The 25755-nt window shown below is 41.8% G+C and overlaps 1 protein-coding gene across 3 annotated transcripts in view; it reads right to left on the minus strand.

Moving 5' to 3' along the window:
• Grin2b (glutamate ionotropic receptor NMDA type subunit 2B) overlaps nucleotides 1–25755 on the minus strand; it is a 446827-nt gene that overhangs the window by 298451 nt on the left and 122621 nt on the right. For all 3 annotated transcript variants that reach the window (XM_036180998.1, XM_036180997.1, XM_036180996.1), the window contains one exon: nucleotides 16520–16948. In XM_036180998.1, coding sequence (XP_036036891.1) covers nucleotides 16520–16930 — 411 coding nt within the window. In that variant the 5' untranslated portion in view covers nucleotides 16931–16948. The remainder of the gene's footprint in view (nucleotides 1–16519; nucleotides 16949–25755) is intronic.

The following is a 25755-nucleotide window of genomic DNA, read 5'->3' on the forward strand; positions in this document are numbered from 1 at the left end:
TCTACTCTTCCTGGTGAAGACCTTGGAGGGAATGAGAGCTCCCATGCAGGTCCCTGCTGGCCCAGGCCCAGGGAGCCTGGAAATGTCTGCTCTGTTTCCTTCCCTCCAACCATCTTCTGCTTCTTGCCTCTACCTCAACCCTGCTCTTCCCATTAAATTCTCTTTTATTTTTGACAGACCCAAGTCCAGACTGACTAACAACAGAATCAGCTTTACCCAAGTGCCACCTGGGCACTGTTTGGGCAGTTGGGGTGTCTTTCCCCCGCTAAGTACTAGCTGTCCCCAAAAGGCTGAGGTGTTAAAAGTGTTCAAGAGGAAGCAAAATATGTTGGCAAAACTGCAAGCTTCCCCGACTCAGTCACCGACTCCAATCTCCATACTGCCACTGCAAGTATAAAACTAGAGACCACTTCCCTTTCAATCCTGTTTCACCATCTGTAAGTGAAGGCAAATAATACTTCTGCTTCAAGCCTAGATATCCTTTGAAGGTTAAACCGACTAAAAGCAGGCAAAGGACCAACTACACAAAGTGCAGCCCCTGCCATGTAGAAGTTACCAGGCTTTTTGAACACGGAATGGAATAAAACAAGCCTGTTCTGAAAATCCAGATCTAACCCACTGCGGGATTTAAAACACCAAAGAGCTAGTTCTCTGCAGGCCACACTCCTGAACAGCCTGCCCCCAAAACCAGAAGCCAGAGACAGCCCTGAGAAGGAAGCCAGAGACAGCCCCTGAACCCCTTCATGTGGCTGGGTAGAACACCTACACTGTGTGATAAAGTTCTGTGATGAGTGCGGTTGTTGAGCTTTCTTCATATGGTCCAGTCAAGGTGTTTGTGTGGCTGCTTGACAAAGAGGAAGATGAGGGAAGAAGCTGGAGGATGAAGAGAGGAAAATAAATGGAGGACAGTAAGCACTGAGAAAGTAAAAAAGTGGAAACCAGCCACCGGAAGGCAGATTTTCCTCTATCTTTAGATCCTTTGGGGAGAATTTTATGAAAACAGCAATTAATGCATCTTTACCTCAAACTTTTAAAGTTAGACATCTTGGGCACAAAGCCAGAGATTCCTTCATAACATAATACTAAAACCCTCTTGCTGATGGAAAGGTTAAAAATCTCTCACTACAATGATACCTGATGACATTCTGCTACACAGAGAGGCTTCCTCCTGCAGCTGATGGGAACTAATGCAGAGACCCACAGCCGGACTGTATGTGGAGAGTGAGACCATGGAACACTCAGCCCTAAAAGGAATGTTTCCACCAAATCCCTCCCTCAGGCCTTAGGGAGCTCTGCTGAAGAGGGGGGGCTATTAGAGTGCCAGAGCCAGAGGGGACAGAGGACACCAGGAAAACGAAGCCTTCGACAATCAGCCCAGGGCATCACATAGAACCCACAGAGCCTGAGCAGATCTGCACCATATAGAGTCCTGGAGCTCAGAGGAGAAGGGACACATGCCCTGGTCCCTAACCCAGAAGCTATCCCCAACTGACAGCCACTTACAAATGAACAATTAGTTTCCTCCAAGGGAGTCTCACTGGGGAAATAAACCACTCTTAAGGGTAGGATCCATGCTCAGCAGAAGAGGGCCAACACAAAACAGGCTCAATGGCATCTTTGGAGGTTCTTTGTCTCTTAATGTTAAGTCAGGGTGCTTATTTATTTGTTTGTTTCTCTACTATAGAGGTCCTTGTGTATATATTGCAGCTTTTGTGTTTTTATGGGATTCTTGTATGTGCGAACATGTGTATCTCTGTGTCGATATATGTTTCTCGTGCTTTTTCTTTGGCTCCTTTTCTTGTTTTGTCATATTCTGATTTGTTTGTTTTTTATTCATATTATTTTATTTTATTATTACTCCTAAGATACCCACTTTTTTTCCCCTAAGGAGAAACAGAAAGGGTGTGGATCCAAATGGGAGGGGCTGTGGAGAGGAACAGGGAAGAGCAGGAAAACAGTAATCAGAACATATCACATGAAAAAACACCTATCTTCAATAAAAGAAAAAATAATAAAACAATTTTAGGGCAATTAAAAAAAAGAGTCTCTACCATGCCCTAAACCAAATGATAGAAACTATGTGAAGCCATTTCTTCTTGCTGTATTTTTAACTTCCTCATTTTAATGCCCCAGATTCCCTTAACCAATTAAGCCATATAGTTTTAGTTTTTGAGTTTTTAATCTTTACTTCAGTGAAATCCCAGGAATGGTAAAATAATAATAATAATAATAATAATAATAATAATAATAATAATAATAAAGTGAAGGGGGTGTGAGCTGGAGAAAATGTGCAGCCAGCAGACCTATCAAAGCTGAAGTGGAGGGGTACAGATGGAAGGCAGCGGAAATAGGAATAGGCAGTCAGAGAAGGAGGGGGTGGGGTTGGTGGCAACATGCAGTGACAGTGAGCCTGGCTTCCTTGAAGTCTGTTGTCCTGGCAACATGACACTGAAAGGTTAAAGGGCCCTGCTCCCTACAACTCTAGAGAACATGTTGCCAAGACAACAGAATGCATCCAAGACACATGGTGACAGGCTATGAGGACTTGGGGGTATGCCAGGAACCTTCTCTTCAAGGTAGGCTATCTGGGCTAGCTAAACCACTGGTCTGTCTCCCATGCTTGATGTCATCGACATTAATTTAAAAAACAAACAAAAAACAAAAAACCTCACCCAGGCTGCACCATCCCTACTGGGGCTCTTCTGACAGCCATCATTCCATTTAGAAAGAAAGGAAATGACCCTAGGCTACAACTAGGTAGACACAAATCTGGGAGCTGCCAAAGGACACCCTTAACATGGAAACTCCAAGAACTATTTAGTGAGAACAGAGTTGAACAGCATGCTTCTAGCTATCTACACACTTTTACTGTTGTCTTCAAGTTTATGAAAAAATGTTGTGAACAAAGCAAAGACTATGTAACCTGTAGAAATATCAAAAGAAGAGGGAGCCTGGTTTGAAGAATTCGTACTTCAATTCTGCTAGAAAGAATACCAGCCATTTACTCATTCAGGTGTGTGTCCAGCAAATAATGAGTTAAGGTTATTTGCACTTCAGAGGGAGTCAGATTCAAGAGAGGAGAAGCAAAGGGGGACCTCTGACAGGTCAAGACCACAGTGTGTGGAAGTGAAGAGAATCTGGGGACAAAGTAGGTAAGTACTGAGCTCCATCACAAGGGCAAGAAAAAATAAGCAGAGAAGTCACACACAGCAAGATATTGCCTAGCCTAGGAAAGCTAGAACCCAAACTCAAACTGGCTGTAACCTACTGGACTATGCTAAGTTTATCTGCAAGGACAGTACCTCAGCTTACATCATTCTCTTCCCACGCCTAGGAAGAATACAAAAATATCTAACTACGTGCTAGGGTTCTCCAGCCCTTTCAGATCTAGCCCCAGAGTACCTAATCAATCTAAGTCACACTGACCTTCAGCAACTCATCAAAACCCAACAAAAGCAAAAATAAAAGAACATGTTCCCACTTCAAGCCCTGACACCTGCCCTTCTCTCTGACAAAATACCACCCCTGACATCTTCACACATAATTCAGGTCCTCTGGGATCTTCCATGACAAGTCTAACTAAAATAGCCCATGATGTTCCTTTCAGCTAGTTCATTAAAGCATATACCACTGCTTTAGTCAAGATTCTCTCGCCATGACAAAATATCCAAGAAAAATAATGTAGTGAAGGGAAATTTTATTCTGGGTCATGGCTTCAGAAGTTGTATCTAAGGTAGGTCAGCGTGATTTCAGTTTGTGTGCTCTGAGGTGGAATACCATGAAGGAGGGGTATGTGAAAGCAGAAGTTGGTCACCTGATGTCAGCATGGAAACACAGGGAGACAGAAGGAAACGCAGGGGACAAGATGTACCCCAAAAAGGCAGGATGCGAATAGCCACTTCCTCCATCCAGACCCCAGCTTCCAGTGGCCATCCTTTCCCAACAGGCAATTCAATTTTGAATCTACCAAAGGATTAAGGTGCAGATACCTCAAAACCCTCAGGACCTAGTCACCTACAAAACACCCAATCAGCTGTCCACCAAACCAAAAGGAGCCTTTCTGAGAGACAGTCATGCAATTCAGAGCAACTCCCATTTGAAAAATACCATCTGGCTTAGTGTCTGCTAAGTGTCAACCAATCCCATACAAGAAGTCTTTCCTTCTTCCAGACTCAGTCGCTGGGGACTTTCAGTGGTAGAGACTGAAAAATTCTTTTTTCTTTTTCATGGAGAATGAATGAAGAGAAAGGATGCTTTTGCTAAATGAAGTTCCTAAATCCTGGCTAATACCTTAGGAAATGTCATTGCCGGGATTAAATGAAGACAGGTGATTGCTAGGCAATTTAGCATGTCATAGGAATTGCCTATGTTCATCTTTCAAGATTAAAAAAGTCTGTTTCCTCTTTTGAATGTGTACTAATAAACCAAGACCAACAGGACTCAAGTACTTTGTTGAATGAAAGATTTACTCTGCTGCCTTGCACAGAACCCCTAACCCGAGTCACCCCATTTGGCCATGTGTGTTAGAATAAAGTGGAAATGCATAACTAACTCCAAGCCTGAGTGCCAAGCTGAAGGCTGGTACCTGGCTAGGTGTAAAGGAGGGAGGGTGACAGAGCCAGCAGCCCAGAGAGATAAGGAAGGAATGGCTTTGCCAGTAACCAGAGAGATTAATCCTATTATCCATTTTCATTTGGAGTTAAAACACTTTGCTCTTAATTGCAACTCACGTCTGCTGCCCTAAAATAATGAATTCATACATACATCCACTAAATAGGTATTAAGGGCTTACAATATGCTAAATGTAAGCTAGGTTCTGGGAATACATGGAGGAAAAAGACATAGCTCCTGCCCTCGCAAAGCTTGCAGGCTTCTAGCAGGGTGAAGACAGAATTAAAAAGGAGGATGATTAGATATAGTCATAACAGTGACTATAAAAAGCATGTAATGGAGGGGAAAAAAGAGAAAAGAAGTTTTGAAAGTTTTGACTTAATGGTAGAGAAAATGTGATGTTGGTCCTGACTAGGTTGAGAAGCACATAGGAATTTAGTAGATCATGTCTACATCTGTGAGGGCATTTCCAGAGACAAACCATAAGGACCCTGAGGTAAAACCTGGGTTAGTCCACCCATGGATTCATGCTTTAAGTACAGGATATGGTAAACCTGTGGAAGACAGGAGTTGGTTAGAGAAAATAGCTCCCTGGTGGTATATCTTTGGTGGTTGCATTTTGCCCTGGGCACTTCCTGTTATGGCTCCCACTACTTTCTTGTCTGCCACTGTGTGAGTGAGCAGACACCTCTGACTTGGCTAAGACTCAGCCTCCCTCCTCTTAAGTTGGAGCTGTCAGGTATTTAGGTCACAGTGGTGAAGAAAATTTATACAGAAGAAAAGCACCCGGAGACACTGGGACATGGGTGAAGGAGACAGCTGCCAGGGAGGCGTCCCATCTGGACCTGGAAAGTACAAAGATATCAGCAACTGCATTTGAATACACACACACACACACACACACACACACACACACACACACACTCATACTCATACCTGAGAATGGAAAACAGGAAAATTAATGATAATAGTAAAACAGAGTGCAAGAAGAGAAACAATTCCTGAAAGACAAACCTGTCTTGCACATTTCTACCAAGAAGACTCCATAGGGAAACAGCTAAGGAGATTATAGACATTGTACCTTGTTAACATTGACCCTGGTCTGAAGAGGCCCAGGAAGTAAGAACACTGCCTTAGTCAGAGTACCCAAAGTACACACCCAATCACCACTGAGTTAGGTAAGTTCCAATCACACTGCTAATGACTTATTCTTTGTTTATCTTACTAACTACTATTTACAAGGTATTTCCTAGTCACTGTGTGCATGTTGTAGGTACGCGTTTGTCTAGGTATGTACACATGTGCAATCATATGTGACAGGCTAGAGTTAGACAGTGAGAGTCCTCCCCAATCATTCTCCACATTAATTTTTTGGAGACAGTTTCTCTCATTCAACCTGAAGCTTATCAATTCAGCCAGGCTGTCTTGACAATGAGCTTCAGGGATCTGCCCATCTTCCCTCCCCCAGTGCTAGAGTGGTAGACATACTCTTCAATATCCAGGTCATACATGAGTGCTAGGAATCCAAATTCAGATGTTCATGCTCAGAAGACAAGCTCCTGACCAACCAAACCATCTCCCTGAACTCTACACTTTGAAGAACCCATTCAATACTATATGGATCAGAGTCTCATTGAATCTTTTTCTTATAGATTAAGAAGCTGAGGCTCAGAGAAATATATTTTAAAAAATTCCCAGTGCCACACAGGAAACAGGAGAGGAAAGCCAGGAAACAGCCTCGGCAGTGGTTTCTGGTGCTTCCCTCCTTAACTATGGCATGCATATTAGAGTGATTGCAACAAACCATCGCATACTTGGCTTTAAAAAATAGAAATGAATGCTCTCAAAATGAATTAGAAATGAATTATTCTAGAGAAAAAAATCCTGAAATCAAGATGTTATGAGGGCCATCTCTTTTGAAGCCTTAGGGAGGTTCCTTCCTTGCTTTTCCCAGCTTTGAATGGCTTTCTTGCCTGTCCTCTTACACAGGCATCTCTGTGTCTATATATCCTCTTCTGTCTTAGAAGAATATTTGTCACTTAATTCAGGGTCTATCCAAATAATCCAGGATGATATCATCACGATACCCTTTATTACATTGCAGAGGCCTTTTTCTAAATTAGGTCATGGCAACAGCCAGTTTCTATTGGCAAGTTGAGTCATCCAAGAGACTGGTGAGGCACTGTGTCTGTGAAGATGTTTTTAGAGAAGATTAACTAAGGAGAGAAGATACGCCCTCAGTGTGAGTGGTACCATGGAGGGAAGGAAAAGCATCATAGCCCTAGCATCCCATTACTGGATTCTTGGTTCACCATGACATGAGCCACTGTGCTCTGCCATGCCTTCCTCCACCTGATGGTGTGAGCCCAAACAAACCTTACCCTACTAAAGCTTTTTCCACCAGATACATTGTCACACTGATGAGAAAAGTAACTAATACAGTCACTTTTATAGGTTCTAGCAGTTAGGACATTGACATATCTTTTTTGAGGGTCACCATTCAACCCAGTAAATGTGCAGAATAGAGTGCATAGTTCAATGACTGTCAATTGTTAAAGTTCAATGTTACTATGTGACACACTATGCCTAGTGCTAGGAATACACAATTACTAAGTCTCACAGCAAGCCATGTACAGCACAGGATAATGATGACAGGTGACCAAGTTATGAAGAAGCATTACTAGGACACTGATCAACATGTGGGAGAGAACTGACAAATTCCAAAGGTGGGAGTCAGAAGAGGATTTGCTGAAGGAGGAGGATGACTCTTCTTGAACAGAGGATAGGTGGTTCTGGGGGACAAGGATGAGGATGCTCTAAAGGGGTGGCAGAAGCATAGACAATGGCACAGAGATGTAAACCAGCCAAGACCATTTGGGGAGCTGTAAATAATTTAGTGTGTCTTGACATTGCTGTTCAAGGGAAGGAAGACTAAGAGAACTCATGGTGAGGCAGTCTGGGCCCTGATCAAAGAGGATGTCATATTCCAAGCTGTGGGAAGCCAAGCTGGAGTTTTAGGTGAAACTGTGACCACCAGACTTGAGTCTGTATAGACTCTCAGGTGAGCTTCCCAATGTAGTGCAAGCAAGAGAAAGCCAGAGGTGGGGATCACAGAACCTGATTATTGCTTGAGGGGAGAGAGTACCCTGGGCTGATTGCCAACTGGTAACTATCCTCCTTTGAGTGTGCACTCTCTTTTGGGTTTCTTCCTGAGTACCCTTTTCCTCTTGGTTTCTAACCTCCCTCTCTTCCCTTGTTCTCATTTCCTCTTATTGTCATCATAGTTATTCTATCTGTCCTTCATTATGCTCTTCATATGTCCCAGCCACCCCACAAACTGTGCTTCAGTCAAGCTTCTGCCCTTGAACCCCTGTATCCAAGGCTCTGTCCTTAACCCCCAGGTTGCAAAATTCTATGCTTGAGTCAGAACCAAGGGTTCTGTCCCTGATTACATGTACCTGCTGTTCTATCTAGAAACCTCTAAACTTTAGGATCTGCTCTTGACCCTTGAGCCTAGAGCTCTGCCCCTGATGCACTCAGTATTTCACTGTGACCTCTTTACTCTGTCTTTCCACTGTTCACTCTAAGCTTTATCACGCTCATGTCCTCAACCACCTTCTTCCTACAAATGAGAAGATTATATGGTGTAATTACCATAGTAATCTAGATGCCCAGCCCACAACGCTATCTTTACCTTGAAACCCAAATCCAACTGCTTACTACACATTTCTACTTCTATGGCCTCCCCACACCATAGTCCTAATCAATCCCATTCCCACTGTCACTAATCCATGGTGCATCTAACTGCTCTTGTCGTCATAACTTCTGTGTCTTGCATTAAAAAGGTCAACAGTGCCTCAGAAGGTCAAGAACAACTTGAAAATCTATTGACTTTGGCAGTTTGGAGAAAGTGAGAGTTGAAAAAGTGAAAACCATGATTTGAGGTCAGAACAAAAGGGGAGAATGAGGATCAGGAGAGTTTTCATGATTGCTTATATTTGTTAATATGGATATAATTTGAGTACGTTTGTGGGTCACAGAGATACTTTTCCATGGATATACAACTAATATTTTGAGTGAAATTGTTCTTGACCATGGATGCTAATACACACTGTGGAGTACTTTAAATGCTTGGTATCTGGATTTTAAGTGCCTGTGATGCATATGAAAACATGAACAAACACATAAAACAGTCATTGTGACATCCAATCAAGTCCCTATATACTTCTAAATGTCTCCTAGGAATCTCTCAAAGTAAAAACGGAAAGAATAAAGAATAACCTGATAACTAAGGAGATCAAAGCCAACAATTGCAGACTGAGGACCTAGCTCTAGAGCCTAGTGTCCTAAACCATGGGTCAGGACCCCATCAGCAAACGAGTTCTGAACATGTAATAACCCCAAATTAATTCAAAATCCAACATTTAACAAATCAAGGTATTTCCAGCATTGCTCCCTGTGTAGAACTGTGGGACCTTAGTTCTGAACATAGCACATGCACATACATTTTTCACGGTGCATGCTTTCATACCATGAACCACCAAGAGACTCCACCTGAAACACACAGCCCAGATTTGAGACTGTTGTGTGTTAATAAAGTACAGTGTTTTTATTGTACATATAAAGTTCTCTGCTTTTACTAAAACATAATAATTTAATTATGGGAAAAATAAATTTAATGTTTTTGACCATCATTCCTCAGTGTGTAAAGATCAAATTAGCATATTCTAGGATCATATCATGTAAAAATGCTTGATTTATAAAATTACCATTCGAGTTACTGAATTGAGTCTTATTTTTTTAAAAAAAAAATCATTAAATGAGTTGGCACTTGGAATTAGGGCAGAATTTCAAACATTTCTGAAATAGCCTCCAACATACTTCTGCCATTTTTAATATGTATTTATGTAAAGGGCTAATTCTTATTTGAATTAACAATTATAAATTTGAAGTATCATTCAAATCTGAGAAACACTGAAGATGCTCTCTGTCATGCAGTATCAAATACTCAGCCAAGATTTAATTCTTTATGAAATGAGCACCACCATCTCATTAACATTCAAATTTGTTCTCATCTGGAAAATTATACACATACCAAATAATTGTTTTAAAATAAATTTCTTTGTGATTTACTATTGTTAATGTTTGATTTGCATTCTTATTTTATATGCCTTTATACTTAGGGTCACACAAGAATTTCTCAGGCAGAAAGGTGTCACAAGTAGAAAAAGCTCTGGAAGCTGTGCTCTAGAGGACACCCGAAGAGACTGAAGTAAGGACACAGAGCAGCGTCTGAGGTGAGGCAGGAGAAATCGGAGATATTTGGGCCTTTGAATCAAGAGGATATTCACTGAATTCCTAATTGTCATTTCCTTTAAGAGATGTCCTCAAAGCCATTCCCATTCCATGTCCCCTTGTCACCCTACCACAAAGACCGGACATCTCCAAGGGCTGGCTATGTTACTGACATCATTTGTGACATTGCAATGAGGATGAATAATACTCCCTAATCTTACACTCCCCTAATGTTTTCCTTTCCTCGAATAAGGACATGATGTCTATGGTGAGAACAGCCACATCTAAACTACAACAAAAATACCAGAGGACACCACATAGCAATCAGTCCTGGCATCATTCAACCTGACCCACTAGAGTGGATCACCTCCAGACTCCTTGCTGAGATATCATTTGTCTAAGCCATTATGAGCAGATCACAACTTAGAGGTCCTGGGAGCATTACTAAGCCTCTTTGACCTACAGCTTCCTCATCTGTAAGATGGAGACAAACTGTCTCATAAATTAAACAAAAACGTAAGATGAGATAATATGTGTGAGGTAACTAGCTGGAATCAGGTGACTGGCACAGAGGTTGACAAAAATAAGTGGTTATCAATGTCAGTCTTTCTTACCATAACTGCATAGCAACTTATGATAATTAAGTCACCAGATCTCAGATGAAGACAACAAATGCCCCAAGGGCTTCTCATTCAGTTAACGATAATCCCATTTTCCTTGAGACTCAAGAATGGTCTACTGTGTGCAAATACATTACAGCATATATGAAAGGTCTGAGTTTTACTACATATAACATCTCTTGCTTCCTGAGGCTCACTCTGAACCCAGTGTTTTTGTCTCCCCTTGGAGAACATGGCACTCAGCAAGTTCAAAGGGCAGGACCAAGGTCACAAGACTAGACATGAGGACACCCCATATCTACTGGCTCCAAAGCCAGCATCCTTTCCCTGCTGTGCCCTGTGCTCTAGGAGACATAGCCACTTTCCTGAAGGGCAGATGAGGAATGGTACTCATGTATAACTTCCTAACACTCTATCTTTTCTGTGAAAAGCATGCTTAAGTCTTTAATTTTTAAAAGTACAAAAAAATGGGCCCTGGATATCAAGTGGGCAGTCTTTGCAAAGGCCAATTTTTAAAGAGATGATGTGCAAGCCAACCAGAAACATGCCACAGAAGATAGAAAGATCCAGACTCTACATAGAGCTGAGAGCTGCATGTGCCTGAAGTTTCCAGTACGTTAGAGAGAACTGCTTGCCCATCTTTCACCAAAGTACAGTTCAAGAAAGGAGAGAAGGCTGGAGAGAAGCTACACTCCAGACAGGCATCTCTGCCCTGATTTCTTCTTTCCTTGGGGTATGAACTGGGAGGAAGCATCCATGAGTTTAGAATCCAGCTGGACGATTCTTCCAGCTACTGGATTTTGACAAAAGTACATAAATACATTTAATTTTTCCTCATCAACAGAAAGGAAATGCTAGGGCTTACCTCACAGGATTGCATGAAAAATTAAAATGCTCACTAATGTGTACCAGGCACATACTTTACCCATACGTCTGAAATGCTAAGATACCAGTTTGCTTCTAGAATACCATGTCCTAGGCAACTAAAAGCAGGTGAAAAACCAAGAGATATCAAAAATTGCAGAGAAGACACTGGGCAAAGGTGTGCATCACATGTAGTTATCCTGGTTGAAAGGTGGTGCTAAATAAATCCACATGAGAAAATGGGGCGGGGGAGAAAGAAAGGCAACAACTGAGGGCTTATCTGTTCTCTCCAAAGAAACTGCCAAAGAGGAGAGAGAGGGGAGAGAGCAGAAGCAGAGGCCATCATCCTGTCCATTATGCTCCAAAATGGCTTACACACACACACACACACACACACACACACACACACACACACATCGCAACAATAAAAATTAAAAATTAGAAAACAGAAAAAATATGACTGTATTGTTTGGAGCATCACTGCCCAACCACGCCCTTCAGAAAAGGAGTCAGAGCCACAAGAGCACAGTGAGCATGCGCACAGCCTTCACTGAGGAGAAAGGCGCAGGTGCAAGTTTGGGGTCAGGCTTTCACTCTGATCAGTCCATCTGTTCTGAACCTCAGCTCTCATTCACCGCCCTTCCCTCTCCTATCCACGCAGCTCTAGAGCTCGGATCTCACTTCATCTAGATTGATCCTGGGACAATCTCCACCCGGGGACTCTGTGCCCCCTCTCCTGCCCAAGCCATTTGCACTGTCATTGATGCCAGAGGTGAAACACTTTTCAGGGACTCCAGCGTTCTTACCAAGTGTCTGTTTGCTCGGCACCATTCCAACATTTTTCACGTATTTTCTTTTTATCTTCAAAATGATGTAAATTGGGTAGAAGGAAACCAATTTATAGCTTACAAACTGTCTACTGAGCCTCATATCACTTAAGTGATCTGATTGCCTAAATTTCTAAAACTCATCAGAATGGAGATTGAAATGTGTGACTTATAATTCTTAATTCAGTGTCTTATGAAGCAAAATTGTACACAAAAAACATGGGTTTCCAAACATGTTTTTCTGGGAGTTGAATCCCAGTTCACTGCTAACTGCAAGCTGTGATGTTCTGGACTGGTTACTTAGTATCGCTGAGCTAAAACGTGAAAACACAATCAATAGAAAAAGCTCCTGGAAAGAAATGGAAATGCTTCTAGCCTTATTTCAGATCATCATCCTAAATCCAGTATCTCAAGGAGAATAAAAGCAATTACAATAACACAAAATAAAATGTGTTCTTTATCTCAGGTGGGGACTGCCAAGAAGCACCGCCCACATTCTGAAACGTTTCCTCTCACTGCTCCCAACAGGTGTCTACCGCAAGTTCTTTGGCAGCTAGCAAGAGCTTTTACTGTCATGGGTGTACCTTTTTGGGCCACAGCAGGCTTCCATACTCTAATGAATGTCAACCTCCTGAGTGAGACAAGAGACTCCAGTGCCCTTCTTCAGAGCCCTCTCCCAGATTTCTCTCCTGAGTTTTCTTGTTCAGTGTTATGTGGGCACTTAGCAAGATACGAGCTACATATCTCATTTAATCCTCAACCATTTGCTCATGGATCCTCTTGCCCCCACTGCCCAGTACAGGAAACTGAGGTCAACCACAACAAGCTGATGAGTAAACCAGAGTCCCACATCCAGGAAGTGGTGGTTGAAGAGGCTCAGACTCCAGCTTCTGAGTTCCCACCAGCTCTGCTACAAGGCCTCCTGTGCTTCCTTCCACCATAGTCCAATGTGCATTTAGCTTACTGAAAGCAGAACACTTGACATTTTTACTGATCAGTTAGCATATGCAAACATGAGTGCACACTGTTGGACCAGATGCTGAGGCAGCTCTGTGTCTGTGTCATCAGAAGTCCTTATACCAGTGATGTCTTTCAGGCACTAAAAGCTCCACAAATACAGGGAATGAGCAATTCAGTTCTATTCAGTAAAAAGGAGGGAGAAAAATAAACAGCAATCACAGGGCAAATAAAACAGGTGTCTCCACCACTCTTCAGTTGCTTACTAAATGTTTCAGCCACAGACACCAGACACCTCCAAGTTCCCTCATCAGTTCGTTTTGAGGCTCTTTATCCTGTTGGCCCAGTGTCTGTCACAGGTGTCAAATCACATGTCTCATTCTACATGTACAGTATGAGACTATGGTGATTGAATGTACACTTTGATTTAAAAACAAACAAACCTAACCTCAGACTTTGAGGCCAAAATGCAGACCCTCCAAGCCTATGTACCTTCCTCAGTACAGCCTGGGAATCCCTTCTATCCCCTCAGTGCCTCTGACCCTGTGACATCCACTCTGGGGCCACTATCAACCCTACCCTCTACCTTCCATGAGCAAGCATCCAGCTCTCTGGCTGCCAAGACCTTCTTCCTCTTTCTGACTTTGGGCCAAAACCCAATTAGACATTATTTACTCTGTGTTAAGACTTCTTCCAAAATAATCATGGTTCACCTCCTTTTACTAGTGGGGAGATGGTGAGGTGAGGTTTTGAATGCAGTAACAATGGAGACAGAAGAAGAGTGGTTCTCATGGTGGTAAGCCCTGAGATCCACACTACCAGATCAGTTCTGCCCTTTACCTCTAGAGGCAGTAGGCAGCAGGTTCTCCGTGGAACTGTGCTGCACTGATTTTTGTTTATTCTCTCCTGCAGTGAGCCTTCTGCATTGCCTGACATTGAACCAGGTGCTAGACTACCACCCATCCTATGACGTTTCCCACAATGCCGTAGGACAAAGGAGAAAGGAACAAGTAAGAAAGTTTATGAAGCTTTCACCAGCCTCATCCTTTTCTTGGAGAGCAATGGGGCATACAGTTGACAGCAGTTAAAGAATGGCTTCCAGTTCCTACAGCAGCACTTTGGGTGGTGTAGTATTTAATCTCTTTGAGCCTTGGCTTCCCCATCTGAAAGACAGGCACCGCCATTTAGCTCAGTGGTGTTAAATAAAATAATGCATGAACAGGCTAACTGCCTAGCATATAGTGAACACTCTCAAAGTACCCAGAATGCACCAGGGAGCAAGAAAGCCCATCTACACCCAGACTGCATCTCAGTTCCTGGTTTTATATTCATGCTGAGAATCTGCAAGAGATACCAGGGGGATGCAACCAATCAGCTTATGCAGAAGCTCCTTACTCAAGGGAAATAACATAGGTTTGCAATAACTCAAATGAGTAATAGCAAAATCATTTTTATCTGTTGTACTCTGGAATGAAGCACACACTTATTTATGATTTTAAAATCTGGCTCTTAATCATGTCAGCACTCTTCCAATGCTATATTGTACCCCTAGAATGCCATGCATAAAATAAAACATAATTTACCAAGGACAACAGTCTTTTAAAATTGTGTCTACCTGAAGCAAACACTCAGTGGGTTTTGCCACAGCTGGTACCTTTTCCATTGTGTGTAAGTTCATTCCAAAAGACTCCTGATAGCACTGTTGTCTAACATTCATCTGGGTGTCCATGTGAACACAAGAACACCTTTCTCACAGGACTCTGAAGCTTCTCCACAGATTGCTCTCAGCCCTGCCTTCCCTAGACTGAACTATGGGAGGCAGAAGCAGTAGTCATGCCCCCTGCCACCGAAAGATGGTGACATGGTCATAAGGTGTTCTCTGCTAAATCTGAGCTGTGGTAGTTCTCAAGCAGCATGCTTGGAGTAGTGAGGTGAGGTTTGGGGTGCTCACAAACACTCTTGACCACACAGCATGACCTTGAGACAGAAACCTAAAGGCAGTTCTGAAAGTGATGACAGCAATTTACTATGGCAATACTAAGGTAGAAATGATTCTAGAAATGGCAAGTGTTCCGCGTATGGCAAGAAGGTGAAACCCTGTGAGACAGAAATGGCTGAAAGAACAGGTATGAGGGCTGTGGAAGCTAAGAAGTGAGCATGGATCAGTGGAGTGAGGCAGAAACAACAGAGTAACTAACAACAGCTCAAAAATCCAAGCAGAACATGTTTTCTGGGATTTCAGACTCAGTGCTCTCTCTCTCTCTCTCTCTCTCTCTCTCTCTCTCTCTCTCTCTCTCTCTCTGTCTCATTCTCTTTGGCTTTTTGATGCTGTTTTTGTTTTTGTTTTTTTCAAGACAGAGTTTCTCTGTGTAGCTTTGGAGCCTGTCCTGGAACTCACTTTGTAGCCCAGGCTGGCCTTGAACTCACAGAGATCCACCTGCCTCCGCCTCCCAAGTGCTGGGATTAAAGCCATGCACCACCACCACCTGGTGTAATGTTCTCGTTTAACTGTACTCTGGAATCAACTGAGGAGATTTTCGGACTCTAGAATCCCAGGCTATTATGGAAACAGACATCAGGGCCATTCAGAGACCTCCAGGAGACTCCAGCGTGAAACCACAGTTAAATCTACCTTCAAATATAATAATGGAGAAAACATGGCTGTTGTCATTGTGGGGCTAATATCCTCCTGAATGTGCAGATCCTGAGTGGATGTGAGAGGATGTCTTCTTATTCCTGTGATATTTGGGTCTTCACAACAAAAACTACCTGCTTTGGGCATTTTTCTTTTTAAATTCTTGTGACCATTGTGGGAGAGAACATAGTAATCATGATAGAACAGAAGATGCCTTATAGTGTTGAAGGATCTACTCACATACCTATTTGGGAAAAAAAAATCTATCAAGAGTCCAAGTTTTCATATCTCTCAATCATAAACAGACCCATAAACCTGTCCTAAACTCTAGACCAGTGGTTCTCACCCTTCCTAATGCTGCGACCTTTACTACAGTTCCTCATGTTGTGGTGACCCTCAACCCAGCCTTCTATAAATTATTTTCTTTGCTACTTCATAACTGTAGTTTTGCTGCTGTTATGAATCATAGTGCAAATATCTGTGTTTTCTGAGTCTTAGGCAACCCCTGAAAAAGGGTTGTCCGACCCCAGGCTGAGAACCACCGCTCTAGGCCCTTCTAATCCAGGATCACTTTTCCACTTCCATTGCCTAGCTGACTAGCTCTCATCTGTTCACTCACTCTATAAGCCCTGGTAAATTTCTATGTTTAGCAACTTAGTTTTGCCTTAAAAACAATGCATCATTTGCTCCTCAGAATAGTCGCATTTTACCTTATCTGCCATTATCATAGATGAACCCCCATGGATGCCCAGGATAGGGGTGAGAGTCTGAGCAGAAATGAAATCGAGGATCTGGGCAATGGCTTCCTGGTCAGTGTCATCAGCGAACACCACCCCCTGGATCTTCCGGTCGGACATAAGATCGCAGATGCGGGTGATGATGCTCTTTGGGTCAGTTTCGTTCATGGCTACCAGCTCCACCCGGGGAACTACTGAGAGATGATGGAAGTCATCTTTCTCGTGGGCGTCTTTTATAGCCACTTCGTCTGAAGTGCCCACGAGGATGACAGCAATGCCGATGCTGGGGGCGCTCTTTTGGGAACGAGCTTTGCTGCCAGACACAGCCAGGACGGCCAACACCAACCAGAACTTGGGAGAACAGCACTCTGCGCTGGGCTTCATCTTCAACTTGTCGACTCTCTGAAAACAGAAAGGAGAGGATGATTTAAAACACGAGGTGTGTTACCGAATACATCTTTGCAGCATCTGAATGCTGGAGAGTCAAGAAACTATCTGCTGGTCGTGAAACTCAATTTCTCTCCCCCTAACCCAGTCTCTTAATTCTGGTGTTCTCTGGGCATGATGAGAGAAAAAGAAATTTTCAAAAGCCTAATAAATCTTTGACCAAGACAAATCGGCAGCCAACAGACAGCGATAAAACAGACGAGGATGTGCTGAGGAGTGTGGACCAGCCAACACACACACACACACACACACACACACACACACACACACACACACACACACACTGGAGACAGCAGGAGGGGGGTTGCTGTTGCCAGGACCCCTGGCACTCTAGTTATAGCCATCCTTGAGCTGCCCTTGGCAAAGACCAGGCCAAGTGATCTGCAAAGGGGGCTCAGCAGAGGCTGGCCACAAAACACGGCCTGGATAAGATGAACCCAGCAAGCTCCAGGCATGGAGATCCCATGTTCTTGTTGCCTGGACCTCGTGTTTGCCTCCCAGAGAGTGACAGCCTTCAGTGTTTCCCTTTTAGAATCTTTCTTAACATTAAATTGGAGAAGCAACACATGGGTACTCAATTTTAATTGATCTTTACAATCACTCAGCAGGGGAAAAAATAAAAGGAATATTAGTATCTCATTTTATATATGTTGATGCCAAGGGTCAATGAAGTTAAGGGACCCACCCAAGACTTAACAAATTAAGTGAAGAAACCTTAAAAAAATAAGATTCCATTTTGTGTGTGTGTGTGTGTGTGTGTGTGAAAGAGAGAGAGAGAGAGAAAGAGAGAGAGAGAGAGGAGAGAGAGACTGTATGTCTGTGTGTCTTTGTGAGTATATACTACTTGTGTGCAGGTACCTCCGAGTCCAGGAGAGGCATCAAATCTCATGGAACTGGAGTTACTACAAATGATTGTAAGCTTCCAATGTGGGTGCTGGAAACTGAACTCAAGTCCCCTGCAAAAGCAGCAAGTGTCCATAAATGCTGAGCCACATCTCTAGCCCCACTCAAAGCAATCTTGAACCCAATCTTCTGATTTTCATATTCTAACTTGTATTCTATGACACTATACACCCCACACTGCTTTCCGCATCATTGATTACTGTATTACAAGAAACAGTATCATCCTGACCTTTTTATGCATCAAAATACACAAACAAGCAAATACTACTCATAGTTGGCATCATGGAGTGTCAACTTTGAGGATAGTTCTTTTATTTCTGATGACAGTCTATAGCCATAACTTCCTGAAAGGATGGCCTATATGTTTGTGTACAACTCACTGCCTTCTTCCTACAAAGAGTCCCTCCCTCTTTATTTCCACAAAGGCTCCTAAATCACATACCACACAGCAGACTAAAGATGCAGGTCTCTGAAGAATATGAGCCTAGTCGTTTTTTCTTTATGTTTCCCATCATTCGCTCTAAGTGCCTCTTATTTTACGAGAAAGGGCTCTGTCTGTGTTGCTTTGCTTTAAATGGTCGTTTATTGTACAGTATTAGACACTGTGTACTGGAAGGTATTCTCCTCATGTGTAATCTCTTTACTTCTCTTGCAAATTCTACAAATTAGACATTTTATTTCCATTTCTCAAATGGAAAAACTGAAGCTCAGGATGGTTATGTAATCCTCCAAGGTTAATGATGTTACAATACCAGAATGCAAATAGATTAATATAGCATTGTTCTCCAAGAAAACAGCCTACCAGCTGTACCCAGATCTAGAAGAGACTCTCATTTCTCTATCAAACATGAAAACGTCGTTTAATCTCTCCTGCTTTTTCAACTAAAAACAAAAAACAGAAAAACCAAAAGAGGTGGGGGGGATATGTTAGGCACCTAAAAATTTGAGAATTTGGCTAACAAAAAGAAAAAAATGATAATGAAGGTATTGAACAAAGAAAGATGAGGAAGTATTCAAGCTGAGCAGACTGACCACAAAGGGCATTAGTGATTTGGGAGTGAGATGCCGGGACATTTTGTGGCTGAGGAAGCACAAAATCCAATCCAGCTCTTGGCAGAGAGCCTTTTGGAACTCTTGCCCTTATAGCAGCCATCCTTCAGCATTGCCAAGCGGAGACGTGGGTCGATTGCCTCGCTTCTCCCGAAAGACATAATGTGAGTGTCTCAATAGTTCACACCCACCAAAGCTCACTCCTGACAGCTTCCTGGTCTCCCTGTTCCTGTAGAAATGAGGAATGATTCCATAGGTTCCAAAAGCCCATGCTGATGGCTGGTCTGCCAGGATAACTGGGGACTGAGCACCTCCTTCTCGGTGTTTAAAGAAAGGCAATGGGATCCAGAGATTGAGTAGCACCAAATAGTCAGTGGGAGACAGTTGGAATTAATATCTCAAAGAGATGGGAAATATACATGCTCAATTCTAAGGGCTGATTTTCAATGAGAACCCAGACATTTAGAATTTGGCTAAATCTATCCACAAGCTTCATTCCAGTGAGATTCTAATCCTATGGTTACAAGTCCCTAAATTAGATTTCTTCAAATTTAAAAGTGTCCCACTCTGCCACAACAGTTTATTAACTTTAAATGCACCCGATGCTCTTCTGTTTCATGCTTTTATTTGCTCTCTTTAAACATCTCTCATGTTCCTCTATTTTCTCTCACACAATATATTATACTCTTTTACACAATGGCTAGTGGTGACATTCAGCGAATAGGATCTAGTTTTACCAAGTGTCTCCTCCATATTCAGGATAGAACAGAGCTCTTTACAAAGTAATACATTATGGGAGATAACAGTGACAGAGGGACCAGGAGCTGCACAGAGAAAGAGCTCTGAATGCAAACTCAATTTCAGACACGGGGGTTGGGGAGCAGTTGAGAGAAAGTGTGTGGTGCAATATAAATAATGCTGTGCTCTTCTTCAGACAGACCAAGACTGCACTGAATGCCCTGCTCATTGGCATTTGTTCCCTCTTCTCCATTTTATTTTACCCTCCCAAGGAGAACTGGGAAGCATGTCCTTTGACTTCTCACCAAAGCCCATGAGGTCTACCTAATGCTTGGGATGGTTTAGTACACTTATATGACAGTGCATCTGCCCATCTTAACCAATAGATGACCTCCTCACAAACAGATCTCTGAGGTTAGCCATCTTGTAGTGAGTACCGACTACTGTAAAGACAATGTTTTCCCCTAATTTCCTTTTTGCCTCCAGCAGTGGGAATTGAATCCAAGACCTTGCACATGCTAAGCACATGGTCTATAATCGTGCTATATCCCAATCTTGGACATAAGTTTTGACCATTAGTTTCATGCTGAGGATGTCATGAACACATGTTTTACCATTCAGGATCATCATCTAAGAGAAGCTACAGACATAAAAGAAATGTCTTGTCTCATTTCTATTTACATTCTTGGGATGTAGCACTGACTCATATACCATAAACAGGATAGATTCTATCAACTATAGCCAATTATAGGCTTTTACCATTACATTAGATCATACATAAAACTGTGATATATAACAGTTTGTATTTCAAATAGTTTCCCTACTGTGTGACAGATACTATGATTGACAAAAGATTTTCATGCATTACTTGATTCCTATAAAAACACTGTAAGTTGTAAGTTGTATGTTATGTTATAAGTGAGTGATAAGTGAGAAAAGAGGTCTGGAGGTTTAACACATAACCAAGATCATATAGCAAATTGAACTTCCTAGCCAAGTTTATCCAATTTATCTAAAAGCCTTTCTTTTTCCATTCTGGGAGTGCCTCAGTACAGGTAGATAAAAGAGAGAATGAACAAATGAATGAGTGAGTGAATGAAATTACTAACCTGGCTTTCAATTAGTGTCATATTAACAAAGTGCATTAGGGTGAGACAGTCACCTAATTGATGTTGTCTATTTTGTCATTGGTAAAATCAGGATAATGGGCCTAATCTACACCCCGGAAGGGGTTGTGAAGATCAAATGATAATATGTATATGGAAGCCCTTTGAAGACTAGAAAGTACTCTGCAGATGCAAAGGGTGTTACTGTTAAGCTTTTTGAAGCTGTTCAAGGAGTCTAGCTATTTACAACAGCGCCAAGTGAGCATGTGAGAAGTGGGGTGAAAGAATGTCAGACAAAGGCTAAGGGGGATGTTCAGCGTGACTGTACATGGGGCAGAAGATATCCATTCTCTTTAGATACAACTTTCTGAAAAAGATGTCACAGCATGTCCTCAGAGTAACAGCTGACTCCACTGACAGCATCCTGGTCATGTAGCTGAATTCAGGATCCATTCAGCCTAGGAGCCAATAATGAGTGAATATCCTGAAGCTCAATGTCCTCAAATCATACTTTAAATTCATGCATGAAAGGGGTACAAATAGAATCAGCAAGAAGGCAGCAGGATTAGATTGACCATCCACTCTTTCAGCTCTCTGCTTCCTTGACATTTGTTCTGGGTGAGCAATGCCAAAGGCTTCCTGCTTTAAGGTGCATGGTGCTCACAAGAGGCAGCCTACACTTGCTTCTAACAGCCTCTACCTACATCTGGTTGAGGAGATGGGTCAACACTTTCCTTAGAGAAAACTGAGTCCCACGATAACTCTAATAAAAGGTATGAAATGTGATTTTGTAGGAAATTTTAAGAAAATTTTAAGCCAAAGTTGCCAAAGTGCTACCCAATCAGGATGTTATCTGAAGTCACTCTGTCAAAAGAGACCTTGATGGGAATATGACAGACAGTGGTCAACCAGGGGTTAAGAGCTTGGGAACTAGACAGATGTCATTGCACATGCTTGCCATCCCAGCACTCAGGGAGTTGAGATAGGAAGACTGAAGGATTGAGTCCAACCTGGTCTACAGAAGGAGACTGTGTCTAATAAAAGAGCATCAGAGCCATGCTTCAGACTCAGGAGTTTCCAACGCTAAGAGTAAAGCTAGAAAGCTTTGGTGCTTTAAAACCTACTACCTAAAAAGGTAGGGAAAACATAGTGGCCTTCACTGTGGAAAACATGAGTGTAACCTTTTTGAAGGTCAATGTGAGCATCTCAACATTATACCAAGACAAAAGCCAAAAATAAAACCATCAAAAGATAATAACTGTCACATGGGCACTAGGATGATACACAATCCTGAGTACATATGAATGAATCTAAAAATACAAGTTGCCATGTAGAAAAGTGCAGCTAAAATTTCCATGAGGGAAAAACCCATAAATTCAACAGATAAAATATTCTATTAAGTAATACATAAAAGATTGTTAAGTGTGAGCAAAAAGCTTGAATTGATTCAAATACCTATAAATATTCTTAAGAGAATACATACTATTCTTAAATTACAATACACTAATAAATTCTATCAAAATGTAACAATTGTCACTTTTAAAATGCTTTTTAATGGGAAATAAAATTATGTTTTAATTTGATTTATTTGAGTTAAGAGCTCTCTATACAGCCCTGGCTGTCCTGGAACTCACTACATTAGACCAGGCTGGCCTAGAACTCACAGATATTTATCCATGTCTGGCTTTGAAATATTTTTTAAGTCACATATTTAAAACTTTTAAAGAGACTTACAAACTAAGGTTAAAGAGGAAGTAAAGGAAAACTGAAATACAAGCCATTTTGCAGGATAACAATGAAAATCTCAAGTATCAAAATTTCAAGAGCATTTGGAAAGAAAACTATAGTTTTAATACATTTCTAAGAAAATAAAATGCTATTAATTGTAACTAATATTTCAATCAACCCTGAGAGGAACAGTTGTAGGAGCCTCAACTGGTAGATGACTTCAAGGAAACAGCCCTTTTGAGATACAACAGGGCAAACACACACATGAACTCACAGGGACAGTGATGGGACACATGTTCAGGCCAGAGAAAATCCCAGCACTGAGCAGGGGGCGTGGGCATGAAGTCCCATGCCTAGCCAAGAATGTATCTGCAATTTACAGCTGCTGGGAGGAGGAGGAGCTCAGCTTTCTTCAACAGAGTGACACCAGATGTTTGAAGCACACTCCAGGGCAGGCCTCCTGCTCAGGAACAGTCAGCACAAGAGGGTCTCCCAGGGCTTAAAGTTTGTTTCTCAGAATAGAGAACATGCATGAAGTTGGGAAGGTAGGGAGGTGGGAGAGGATCTCAGAGGAATTAACAGAGAGCAAAGAATATCATCAAAATATAATCTATGAAATTCTCAAAGAATAAATCAACTAAATGTTTTTGTTTTGTAGATTTTTTGGTCTCATATTGCTTGTATATTATGATTTCCAACTCTCTCTCTCTCTCTCTCTCTCTCTCTCTCTCTCTCTCTCGCTTTGTGTGTGATGTGTGTGTGTGTGTGTGTGTTTGTGTGTGTGTGTGTTTCTTGTGCTTTTTCATTCTTTTAAAATTCAGATTTGTTTGCTTTTTTATTTGCCTGTTTGTTTTCTAATTAGAGAAAGAAAGAAGGCATGGAGGCAGCTAGGTGGGTAGGATGGAGATAGGAGGAGAAACCATGACCAGAATATATTTTATGATTTTTCAATAAAAATTAAATAAAACAAAACCAATGACAACAGAAAGGAAAGAATGAGGAAATCAATGAAATGCAGTACAAAAGACAGACATAACCATACATAATCACAGACATCACCACCGACATCACCACAGACATCACCACAGATAATCACAGACATAACCACAGACATCATCACAGACATAATCACAGACATCACCACAGACATAACCACAGACAATCACAGACATAATCACAGACATTCACAGACATCACCACAGACATAATCACAGACATCACCACAGACATAATCACAGACATATTCACAGACATCACCACAGACATAATCACAGACATCACCACAGACATAATACAGACATAACCACAGACAATCACAGACATAATCACAGACATTCACAGACATCACCACAGACATAACCACAGACAATCACAGACATAATCACAGACATCACCACAGACATAACCAAAGACAATCATAGATATCACCACAGACATCACCACAGACATAATCACAGACAATCACAGACATAATCACAGACAATCACAGACATAATCACAATCACAGACATAACCACAGACAATCACAGACATAACCACAGACATCACCACAGACATAATCACAGACATACCACAGACAATCACAGACACAATCACAGACATTCACAGACATTACCACAGACATAATCACAGACATCACCACAGACATCACCACAGACATAATCACAGACATAACCACAGACAATCACAGACATTCACAGACATCACCACAGACATAATCACAGACATCACCACAGACATAATCACAGACATCACCACAGACATAATACAGACATAACCACAGACAATCACAGACATAATCACAGACATTCACAGACATCACCACAGACATAACCACAGACAATCACAGACATAATCACAGACATCACCACAGACATAACCAAAGACAATCATAGATATCACCACAGACATCACCACAGACATAATCACAGACAATCACAGACATAATCACAGACAATCACAGACATAATCACAATCACAGACATAACCACAGACAATCACAGACATAACCACAGACATAACCACAGACATAATCACAGACATACCACAGACAATCACAGACATAACCACAGACATAACCACAGACATAATCACAGACATACCACAGACAATCACAGACATAACCACAGACATAACCACAGACATAATCACAGACATACCACAGACAATCACAGACACAATCACAGACATTCACAGACATTACCACAGACATAATCACAGACATAACCACAGACAATCACAGACATTCACAGACATCACCACAGACATAATCACAGACATCACCACAGACATAATCACAGACATCACCACAGACATAACCACAGACAATCACAGACATAATCACAGACATTCACAGACATCACCACAGACATAATCACAGACAATCACAGATAATCACAGACATAACCACAGACATGACCACTGGCATGACCACATACATCACCACAGACATAATCACAGATAATCACAGACATAATCACAGACAATCACAGACATAATCACAATCACAGACATAACCACAATCACAGACATAACCACAGACATAACCACAGACAATCACAGACATAATCACAGACAATCACAGACATAATCACAATCACAGACATAACCACAGACAATCACAGACATAACCACAGACATCACCACAGACATAATCACAGACAATCACAGATAATCACAGACATAACCACAGACATGACCACTGGCATGACCACAGACATAACCACATACATCACCACAGACATAATCACAGATAATCACAGACATAATCACAGACAATCACAGACATAATCACAATCACAGACATAACCACAATCACAGACATAACCACAGACATAACCACAGACATAACCACAGACAATCACAGACATCACCACAGACATCATCACAGACATCACCACAGACATAATCACAGACAATCACAGACATAACCACAGACATAATCACAGACAATCACAGACATAATCACAGACATAATCACAGACATAGCCACAGACATAACTAGACATATCCACAGACATAATCACAGACATTGCCACAGATGTGACCACGGACATGACCACAGATGTGACCACAGACATAACCACAGACATAGCCACAGATGTAACCACAGACACTGCCACAGATGTGATCACAGACATGACTACATATGTGACCACAGATGTGACCACAGACATAACCAGACATAACCACAGACATGACCAGACCCAAAATGAACCTTTAAATGACAATGACAAA

This window comes from Onychomys torridus, chromosome 3, assembly GCF_903995425.1.
Source record: "Onychomys torridus chromosome 3, mOncTor1.1, whole genome shotgun sequence".
Taxonomy (NCBI): domain Eukaryota; kingdom Metazoa; phylum Chordata; class Mammalia; order Rodentia; family Cricetidae; genus Onychomys; species Onychomys torridus.